This window comes from Mus caroli, chromosome 12 (assembly GCF_900094665.2).
Source record: "Mus caroli chromosome 12, CAROLI_EIJ_v1.1, whole genome shotgun sequence".
Taxonomy (NCBI): Eukaryota; Metazoa; Chordata; class Mammalia; order Rodentia; family Muridae; genus Mus; species Mus caroli.
Window position 1 is genome coordinate 109,207,073 of NC_034581.1, and position 12,007 is coordinate 109,219,079.

The following is a 12,007-nucleotide window of genomic DNA, read 5'->3' on the forward strand; positions in this document are numbered from 1 at the left end:
TGCAAAGTGTATCTTATATCTCGGGTATACTAAGTTTCTGGGCTAATATCCACTTATCAGTGAGTACATATCATTTGAGTTCTTTTGTGATTGTGTTACCTCACTCAGGATGATGCCCTCCAGGTCCAACCATTTCATCTCTTTATGAGAATTCTTGCCCACATGCTGACCCCTGCTGGTCATGAACTCCGATGCATTTAGGTTTTTCTTGTCTCACACAAGTCTGCCTTAAGAAATTCCTGTAACTCCAGTGTTTACAGAGCTCAGCTGAAGGGATAAATGACTCTAGTTTACCTAGGGATAACGTTGTCTCCATCAGTGATTTTAAATTGTGCTACTATGGTTATAATATCCCTCTAAAAGACAGATTCTACCTTGGTCGCATTTGGATCCAGCTCTACCAGTTCCCATTTCTAGAAAAGTAATAACAGGAAGTAACAGCTGCTTTGCTGTTTTCATCAGGCTAGACCTCTGGCAGAACACCTGTGACAGAGGGTAAATCAATCTCCCTACATTGTTTATTAGACAGAGTGAAAAGTCTTACACAATAATTGTACACAGGAGTGAGACTATTGCTATTAATAACTAAAATGTTGAAGCAGATAGGACCTGTCTGAAACTTAGAAGCTCAAACAATTTTGAACATAGTGCTGAAATAGGGCTATACTAACAAGTAAAAACTCTGCTTAGAAAAGATGAAATTGAGCAATCAGATAACTGTCTGAATCTTAGAGATCTGCAATGAGACTTACTCCATAATTGCAAGGGCTCTCAGGGACCCCAACAACAACCAAAAACAATACATAGGCTTGACCAAGACACCCAATGTATGTATAACAAATGGGTAGCTAAATCTTCATGTGAGTCCCCTAATAACAGAAGTGGAGGCTGTCCCTAAGGTGCTACCTGTCTTGAAATCCACTCCCCTACTGGACTAACTTGTCTGATCTCAGTGGGAAATGATGCCCCTAACCCTGTAGAGACTTAATAGGCCAGAGTTGGGGGATATCCAATGGTGCACCTACCATCTCAGAGGAGAAGGGAAAGGAATAGAAGGAGGGACTTGTTTATGTGGGACCAGTGGAGAGGGCAACATCTGGAATTTAAAAATCACTCAATCAATCAATCAATAAAATGCCCCCCATTGGATATCCTATTAAACATGTCAAATTAAAAATAAACTCCTCACCCTGACATAGGTTAATCCATATATATATAAATATGGGATATATATATATATATATATATATATATATATATATATATATATTCCCTCCCACTACTCCTTCCTGATACTTGTCACCTCTTCTGTCTGGATCAACTTCCTTCCTGTTTCTTGTAAAAACAGGCTTCTAAGAGGTAAAAATAAAACTTAGCAAAATAAAATATAATTAGCTAATATAAAAGGCATTTGACTGAAGTTGGAAAAGGTTAATCAACAAAAGCAAAAAAGTCCTAAGAAAAGGCACATGAATCAGAGGTCATCTAATTCAAACAATCAGAAGTCCCATAAAACTACTAAAATCAAAGTATAATATATACAAAAAGGACCAGAAACAGACCCATGGTGGCCCTGTTCTTGCAAATGCCTTTGTGAGTTCTTGTGACGTTGGATCAGTTGAGTTAAAGGCCTTCAAATCCTGGTGCCTACTGTCTCTTATGATTCTTTTTTCTTTTTTTATTGGCTATTTTTTTATTTACATTTCAAAGGTTATCCTGTTTCCCGTTTATCTCCTAAAAATCTATATCCCCCTCCCCCTGCTTCTGTTGGGGTGTTCTCCTACTCACACACCTACTCCTGCCTCTCCACCCTAACATTCCCCTATATTGGGACATTGAGCCTTCAAAGGACCAAGGGCCTCTTCTCCCATTGATGCCCAACAAGGCCATCTTCTGCTACATATGTGGCTAGAGCCATGGGTCCCTCCATGTGGACACTTTGGTTGGTGGTTTAGTCCCTGGGAGAACTGGGCAGTTCTGGTTGGTTGATATTGTTCTTCCTATGGGGTTGCAAAATTCTTCAGCTCTTTCAGTCCTTTCTCAAATTCTTCTATGGGGATACCGTGCTAAGTCCAATGGTTGGCTGCAAGCATCTGGCTCTGTACTTGTCAGGCTCTGGTAGAGCCTGTCAGAAGACAACTATATCAGGCTCCTGTCAGTATGCACTTGTTAGCATCCACAATAGTGTCTGGGTTTGGTAACTGTATATGGGCTAGATCTTCAGGTGGGGCAGTCTCTGGATGACCTTCCCTTCAGTCTCTGCTCCAAATTTTTGTCTCCATATTTTCTCCTGTGAGAATTTTGCTCCCCCTGCTAAGAAGTATCCACACTTTGGTCTTTGGTCTTCTTGAAATTCATATGTTCTGTGAATTGTATACTGGGTATTCCAAGCTTTGGGGCTAATATCCACTTACCAGTGAGTCCATACCACGTGTGTTCTTTTGTGATTTCATTACCTCTCTCAGGATGATTCTAGTTCCATCCATTTACTTAAGAATTTCATGAATTCATTGTTTTTAATAGCTGAGTAGTACTCCATTTTGTAAATGTACCACATATACTGTATCCATTTCTCTGTTGAAGAACATCTAGATTTTTTCCAGCTTCTGGCTATTAAAAACAAGGCTGCTATGAACATAGTAGAACATGTGTCCTTGTTATGTGTTGAAGAATCTTTTGTGTATATGCCTAGGAGTGGAATTGCTGAGTTCTCAGGTAATTTTGTGTACAATTTTTCAAGGAAACCCCAGACTGATTTACAGAGTGGTTGTGCAAGCTTGCAATCCCACCAATAATCCTTATGTACATGGGGTTGAGATTTAGAGGAAGAATCTACTGGACAGTGATGGTATCCTAGGGAAGGGAAATTGAATGTATAGGGATGGATTAAAATTGAAGGGCCTGGAGCTGAGCGTAAAGGATTGTAGCCTGACAACAGAATACATAACAGCTCACATTCACATTTAAGAAAATATATACATGTTTCTCTTTTAGGGTCTGTATCATTCTAATTTATATGAGACTTTTTCTGTAGTTCAACCTACTTACTAGCAAATTGCATGATTTTGTATATGTTAACAGCTGTGTAATGTTCTTTTGTATGGACATCTTTTTCCCCTTTTATTAAAAATAGATTTTCTTTTTTATACAATACATCCTGATTAGAGTTCTCCCACCCTCTACTACGGCAAGTTCTGCGCTTCAACTATCATCTAGTTCCACCCTCTTTCTAACACTCATTAGACAAAAATAGGCTGCTAAATTATAAAAACTAAACTTATAGAAGTAAATATAATGTAAAACAAAACCATCATTCAAAAGTATGTCAAGGAAAATCAAAGAATGAAAAAAAGGACCAAGAGAAAGATTAAGAATCATAGACCCATTTGCTCATACACTCAATAATTTAGTAATAAAACTAAATCATAACAAATACTGAAACCCATGTTAGACTTTAGGCAGAAAGAGAGATATTGGAACACACAGCTCTAAATGGACCCCCCCATTAAATCCTGAAAGACCCACAACGTGAGAACTCCCCCACGTTCTGACTCAGGAGAGGCGACACCCCAAATCAATCACGAGAAACAGTCTTGCTGCAAACTGCAAGAGGACATTTAATTTAAGAGCGCTCTCGGGCCCACGGTCATACACCATGCAGGTGTAGAGGACGTTGGCACCCCGAGTAGCTGGGTAAGGGGGCATTTAAAGGAAGAAACCACAACTCAAGGAAGTGGGGAGGGCGTTGTTGGAAAATACCAAAGATACCAGTTAAGAGTCACAAGGAAGTGCAAAGTCACAAGAGTCACAAGGAATACCTGATAATTTTTCTGGTGATCTCTCAAGACAGTTTCTAAGAGCCCCTAACAATTAGCACATTCTTTGTATGAACACTCTTTGAACCCAGGAAGCAGGTGGGTGGAGGAATGTTGCTATCTGTTTTATGATTAGCATACCTTGGAGCATTGAGTCACAGAGGTCACATTCCCAAGCCTGAGCCTAAAGGCCTAGAATTTTGCTTTTATTTTTTTTTTTTCAGTTCCATTCTTCTGAGCTCAAGGAAGCCCACAGAAGATGCAACTGAAAGAGTGTAAGAGCCAGAGGTGAAAGAGGATGCCAGAAGAACAAGACTATCTAAATCACCTGAGCAAAGGTCATGTGAATAGAAAGAGATTGAAGCAGCAAGCACGGGACTAAGACCAATCAGCACCAGGTCTTCATTACATACAAGGTGGCTTTCAGTTTAGTTCTACATTTATTCATCCAATTTTTCCACTGATAACCTCTAGACCATTCCCAATTTCAGCTTATACCAATTGAGCACCAATGAATGTGATAAAACAAGTGTCTAGTAGGATGTCGAGTCCTTTTTTAATATGCTCAAGAGTGGCATAGTTAGCTATTGAGGGATATTTAGTCAGCAAGGTCCTGAGATGCTTCAACATTTTAGTTATATATATTAACAGTATCACTCCTTTGTACAATTACTGTGTGTAATGTCCTCCAGCCTAAAGCAGGCTGGTTCAGACCTTATGCCAGTGAGGTGCGGCCACCTGGGGTGCAGCTTCTCTGACTCAGCTAGTTTCCTTTGATGTGACACTACCTACCACTTGCCACTGTATACCTACAGTAAACTATCTGTTCTTAGACTCCCTGAAATCTGATCCATATTGGCAAATTTAATCTGCACCCAGTTCTCAGTGTCATCTCTTCTCATGGTTTGCTTCCACACATAGAAATAGAGACACAATAGTTCACAAATTCTCTATAGCACAAAGATAGCCACCAGGAATACAAGTAACTGTGAAAGCTAGTGCTACATTAGAATATGTTTCTAAAGACTAGTACTGTACAGTTAATTATTGAGACTGTGACCACCTTTTATACAGTCAAATATTAACATGAGACCTCAAAATCAACCCATATTAGCAGGTACAAACATTGAGTCGGTAAATGAGTTTGAAAGAACCTAGTGGGGAAACCCCCACTCAATTCCTGATTCGGCATGCACCCAAGAATCACGAACAGACGACCATCTTGATGTAAAAGCACGAAGTAGTTTAATGATGGAGCTCCGGGCCAACATGTATCTCCCGCAGGGGACAGAGGTGTCGACCACATGGTGGAGCCATAATGGTGGAGCTCCTCCAGGTCGAAACATATCTCACACAGGAGACAGTGGTTTCGACCCCGAGGCTTGGAAGCTAGGGGTTTTTATAGAAAAGGGGCTGGGGCTGGGGGAGGAATTGGCGCAGTTTCACATGATTGGTCTATTTAAACATTAGAAGCCTGTTAACATTTAACTTAGGTCAGAAGGGTGGGAGATAGGGAGGTGCTGGGCCAGTCCGGCATGTCCAGCATGTCATTCTCTTTATCTTTATGGCTAAGCAGCCTCAGGAGTGTCTTAACGATAGGCCTGCCCGGGCATGTCCTGGCCTGTTCTGCTACGTTCTCAGCCCCAGGTTTCAAAGCTCACAAACAACTCTTTGGGCTATTTGACTTAAATTACATGAATCACAGGTCTCAAGTTTTATTTCCTTTCAAGTTCTGTGAAAAATGATTTAATATTAATTTGTCTAACAGATAGGAATTACATTTGTGTGGCTTTACATTCTGATATAAATACATTCTACATTCTAACACCCTCAAACTTCTGCTGGATACAGTCAGGGTGAATAATACACATCTAAGTCACTTAAGACATAGACCAGTAAAGATTTGTTGATTCCCAGAGATGGTGGAAATTTACAGGTCAAATTCTTATTATACTTTTTTCCCAGCTATACCAATAAACATTCTAGGATTTATCAGAATACAGAGATGTTTGTATTGTGAATAATCACACTATCCTATTTTATTGTTTTATTAAAGAAGAAAAATGTCAATGGAGGTGGTCATTGGTAATGACATTGACAAGGTATGGGGTACTCTAGAATTATCCTAAATCAGCATCATGTAATTCATAGATGTCCTTTTACAAAGCTGACAAAAACACAATAAGTCTTTAAGGAACAGATACAAAAATGGATTTTCAAAATGATTGTGAATAAGCAAGAATTCAGGCCAATCTCTGAGTCATCTCAGTCCCAGGGCAGCTTTCTTCTCCTCCAGGGTTTCTGACACACTCAGGATGTGGTTGCAACACTGTGCCTTGCACAGTAATAAACAGCAGAGTCATCAGATGTTAATCGGCTGAGCTCCAAGTAGACTGTGCTAGAGGATTTTTCTACAGTCAATGTGGCCTTGCCCTTGAACTTTTCATTGTACTTAGTATCATCATTGTAAGGATGAAAATTCCCAATCCACTCTAGGCTCTTTCCATGATTCTGCTTCATCCACTCTATAGGATAGGTAGTGAAGGTGTAGCCAGAAGCCTTGCATGACATCTTCACTGAGGCCCCAGGCCTCACCAGCTCAGCCCCAGACTGCTGCAGCTGGACCTGAGAGTGGACACCTGTGGAGAGAAAGGCAGAGTAGATGTCACATGAGTGTATGGCCTCTCTTCGAGTTTGAAACTGTGAGCCCCTTACCTATAGCTGTTGCCACTAGAAAGAGGATGATAGAGATCCACCCCATTGTGAGGTCCTATGCACTCAGTGATTATAGAGAAGACTGTGATCTTATGTTTTGTGGGCTGTAGACATCCCTATATAAACCACTGTAGACTCACAGGATTTGCATATTCATGAGCAGGGTACATCTTAGATAAGGACCTACTGCTTGCTGGAGAAGAAGGTGGTAAATGATATCTGCCTCACGTACCAGCATGATGAGGTCCATGTCCTAATTATCTCAGAGGAAATTCATCCCATACCCCTTCCTTAGGCCCTGTGAAGAGGCTATGAATGTAACATTAGGCCAAAGCTCTAAAAAATTTGCAGCCTGAGACAGTGGCTGCACTTGTAAAAGATTAACACATAGATTTGCACGTAGTTACAAGGATGGCCATGGTGTTGAGAAATTTCAAAATCAGCTAAGTTATTAGAATTTGCAGCCTCCTTACAATACATGCAGTTAACACTTGTGAATTCCAACATATTATATACTAAAAATCTCACCCACACAACAAAAAGTAATTGCAGTTCAAACTATTTATTTACATAGCTTAGTTATACTGATGTTGCTGCAGTAATTCTTTATATACAAACTATGTTATTGTCAAAAGAAGATTGCATGAGGAAATAAATACACACATATACATGTATAAAACACACACATACCTACACTCACAGACACCCCCACACACACACACACATCTATCTATCTATCTATCTATCTATCTATCTATCTATCTATCTATCTATCTATCTAATCAGCACACCTTTCATTAGATCAGAATAAATACTTATGTCAACTTTAGTAAAATGGATGCAACTGGAGATGATGGTATTAACTGATGTCATATTAGAAACATGGACATTGAGTGAGACTCTAAGTAGTACTTAAAAACTGCACTGTTATATAGACATACGCATACAAATAAATACATAATGATGTGACTTGAAACTCTCTAGTATAATAAAGTGAAAAATAAGAGGGCAAGAAATATGAAGGTAATATATATGGGGAAAATATACACAGTGTAAGCAATACACTTGTATGAAAATCCTAAACATGTATAAAATTAATGTAATCTACTTTACAGAATTATTTTAGTTGTTTGCAATTTCCATTTATAAATGAAATATACTATGATCATATCTACCTCTACTATGTCCCCCTGGTTTCCCTTGGTACCTTCCAATAGATCTTCTTCCCAACATCCTGGCCTCTTTTATTTTATTAACTAATAGCATGATGCCCAATTACTGCTATTTATATACACATAGGTGAGGTCATTCACTAGTACATAGGGAACCTTCAAAAACATTCCAAAAATGTGGTTAAATTTTCCTCATTGGTCATCAAATGTCAAAAAGCCCTCAGATTGATTTTTAAAAATTATATACTATGTTTAGTTGTAAGAACAGAACACACATGTACCATTATATATGTGTTTTCCTAAGACGACAACCTTGGAAATTCAATTTGTGTGTTGTAAGATATAGGTTCAAGGGATTAAGCTATTATTACTAAGCTTTCCAGGAGATACTTTATCTGATCAATTATTGCACAGGCTCTCATATTGTAACTTTGGCTGTTTGAACTTATTGTCCATGGCTTGTGCTCAGAACTGTAGCTGATGAGAGCTCATGTCAAGTCCTGAGACTTTATATCATGTATATAATACTCAACATTCTGGATCTTATGTTCTTTCTAATCCCTCTTTTGTGATGGTCTTTGGGTTTTTGTTGGGCCATTTATATAGATGTCTCATCAGTGATTAAGTATTCAGAGGTTTATTCTCGGCACCCTGTCTATTAAAACATGTCTACATTAATTAATACACACTACACACAGAAGCTTCTGTGATTAAGGCCGAGAACAACAATAATCTATTGGGTATAAACATAAATATTATAAGGCAAGTTGAGTACTTGACCATAAGCAATGCAACAAGGGTCTACTATGCCTATGTCATCTGCAGCCATGGGCTTTTGACTATGTTTACCTGGGAAGAAGTCTTTCCTATGGTGCAGGGCCAAAATTCAATTAGAAAATGAAGTGCTCCATCCAATAGATTACTGTGAGCACCATTTCTATATTTGCCAGGCACTGGCATAGCCTCACAAGAGAGAGCTATATCAGGGTCCTAATGAAGGAGCTAGAGAAAGTACCCAAGGAGCTAAAGGGGTCTGCAACCCTATAGGAGGAACAACAACATGAACTAACCAGTACCCCCCACCCCAGAGCACTCTCTCTAGTTGCATATGTAGCAGAGGATGGCCTACTTGGCCATCGATGGGAGGAGAGGCCCTTGGTCTTGTGAAGATCATATGCCCCAGTACAAGGGAATGGTAGGGCCAGGAAGCAGGAGTGAGTAGGTTGGGAAACAGGGAGGGGGTAGGGTATAGGGGGCTTTGGAGATAACATTTGATATGTAAATGAAGAAAATATCTAATAAAAAAAAGAAAGTGAAGTGTGCAGGCAGCTTTCTTCCAAGCTTCCTCGCCATTCCCCTGCTCCTTCCTGCAGTTAGCACAGTTAGGCTTCACTCCTCTCTCCCTGGCCATTCAGAAGGGATTCAGTATGGAGCCAGCATATCACTGTCCATAAACACATCCCTTAACACCCCTGCCAGGAGCCATAAATGCCTGCTTTAGAATACACAAATATCAGCCTCCTTGCTTCCAGGTTACTGAGGCTGGCACTCTCACAGATAAATGGCTAAGCACTTACCAGGTGAAGCTGGGGCCTGTCCCTGGGAAAGAAGCAAAAAGAAAACATTATTTTTTGTTTTTGTTTTTAAGTTGACTAAGATATATGTAGAGAGAATCAAGATGTACAGATACTTTATTTGCCTTCTTCTAAACATCCTTGAGAAGATAATCAGGGGTCGCAGGTAGGAATGGCTGATCTTAAAACAGACTAGTTTCTGAAAGCACCATAAAGTTATTCCCCAGGTCAGAAGAGTTCTCCTGCTTCCAGTCACAGGATTCCACCTTGGCGAACATTGTCATATTTGAAAAATGACTTCCCTGTTGCCTCCTCTGTCACCCTAAAATCCAAAGAATCTCACACTATGCTGTATATAAGCACCAAGCCTTTTAGGCTCCAGTTGGCACTCCTGTCCTGCACAGTGGGAAGATTTTAGATCCAAGTCTGACTCCTATCAATAAAAGACTCTTTTTGTATCTTTGCATCTGGCTCTGCAGTTCTGAGAGCTCTCCTGTAGGTAGGTCATTCAGAATCAGGGACTCAACAAAAGCAATTTGTCTCAACGTAACTGTCAGGCACTAAGGAGGGTACATCTTACCTGAAGACTGATATTATAAACTGCTAGGTCATGTACTGTAAAAGATCAATGAGGCCATTAGGGTCTGAGGAATGTTAAGGAGATGATATAGTAAAATAAATATAAATTGAAGTAGAGAAGTCAGATCATTGAGGCATGATATTTCAAACATGAAATGGTGTTGTGAAATGGAGAACAAGACATTTGAAAAGCATAAACCAAATTAAAGGGTGATAAGAGAGGTAAGATGAAATCACTGATAAGTGGATATTAGCCTAGAAACTTAGAACACCCAAGATATAAGATACAATTTGTGAAACACATGAAACTCAAGAATGAAGACCAAAGTGTGGACACTTTGTCCCTTCTTAGAATTGGGAACAAAACACCCATGGAAGGAGTTACAGAGACAAAGTTTGGAGCTGAGACGAAAGGGTGGACCATCTAGAGACTTCCATATCCGGGGATCCATCCCATAATCAGCCTCCAAACGCTGACACCATTGCATATACTAGCAAGATTTTGATGAAAGGACCCTGATATAGCTGTCTCTTGTGAGACTATGCTGGGGCCTAACAAACACAGAAGTGGATGCTCACAGTCATCTATTGGATGGATCACAAGGCCCCCAATGGAGGAGCTAGAGAAAGTACCCAAGGAGCTAAAGGGATCTGCCGCCCTATAGGTGGAACAACAATATGAACTAACCAGTACACCCCTGAGCTCCTGTCTCTAGCTGCATATGTATCAGAAGATGGCCTAGTCGGCCATCAGTGGAAAGAGAGGCTCATTGGTCATGCAAACTTTATATGCCTTAGTACAGGGGAACGACAGGGCCAAGAAGTAGGAGTGGATGGGTGGAGGAGTGGGGGGGGGTAATGGGGGACTTTTGGGATAGCACTGGAAATGTAAATGAAGAAAATAACTAATTTAAAAAAAAAGAAATCTAAAAAGTCTGTTGAAGTAAAAATTTAAAAAATATTAAGGGTATAAAATACATATAGCACAATAAAACAAGTATTTTGGGAGTAAAAAAGGTGCATTATAGAGTACAAGGCAACAAAACTTAAAAACTGACTTCTAAACAAATAGTCAAAAAATAATCATAGTTGCCTAGTATACATTTGGGAATATAATTATGTTGATGGTTTAATTTCATGTTCAGAATGTAGTGTGGGTTTATGGATCTCCTCATACATTATTTTTATCAAAAATAAAAGATTTAAGGAAAGTATGTGTAAAATGGTGACATACAGACTTGAAATGTAATTAATATTATTTCAGTTTTCTGGTTCTTGTCATGATCTATGGTTATGTGCATTATAGACTTGCAGAAATCTGAGTAGAAAGTTAAGAAAGGAAACCTCAGAGGATACAGAGTTCCCCACTCACGGACCACATCTCTCTGATGGGTATTCTTGGCCCTAATCTGCCCCCTGCTGGTCAAGAACTCACCTGTAGGTAGATTTTCCATCCTTTACACTTAAGATGCCCAGTCTTATTTGAGCAGTAACATGCCCATGCAACTAATGTGCTTGGTGGGTTCAGATGTAGTGTGAAAGTGATCTTGTTTAAAGGGAAATGAAAAAAGCATGTCTCAGCATCTGAATTTAAGTTGTTTCTTCATTATCATCAATGATGCTTTCAAAGTTATCTGCTTGCATAGTGGCAGTTGGATCCAGGTCTAAGAGTCCTCATTTGTAATAAGATGCAAACAAGTGAGATCAGGGTCGTTGTTGCAGTCACCAGGCTGTACCTGGGCTAGAGAAGCTGAGGACAGAATGACCATGATGAATCTGGAGCTCAGATGGAGCTTCACATGTATCCATGTGTGAATTCCTGGAACAGATACAGGAGTCAAGAGACAGGGAAGGAACCACCGTGATGCTCACAGAAAAGTTAACAGTTCAAAACAATTCACTTTGAGAAGGAAGTGAAATCAACAAATTATTCTGCAACACAGTATGTTTTTCAACCTGCATGTGTATGCATTTAATGAGACGAAGGGAGAGAGAAAAGTCTCATTATAATGTTCCTAATGGGTGAAGAAAATGTGTGCTTAGAAAGCTCTATCTTTCCTTTTGTGCCTTCTCAAACCAGGATTCACTTATTCCTGCACAGGGTATGTGTTATTTAAGTATTACAGGATTTGTGTTTTTGCTAATGAATGAT

The 12,007-nt window shown here is 39.6% G+C and overlaps 1 gene segment (V, D, J or C); it reads right to left on the reverse strand.

The window, feature by feature from the left end:
• Positions 1-6,125: 6,125 nt before the first annotated feature.
• LOC110307017 lies at positions 6,126-6,576 on the reverse strand. The segment is given in 2 exon segments: positions 6,126-6,454; positions 6,531-6,576. Coding segments are annotated over 2 exon segments (375 nt in total).
• Positions 6,577-12,007: the final 5,431 nt, after the last annotated feature.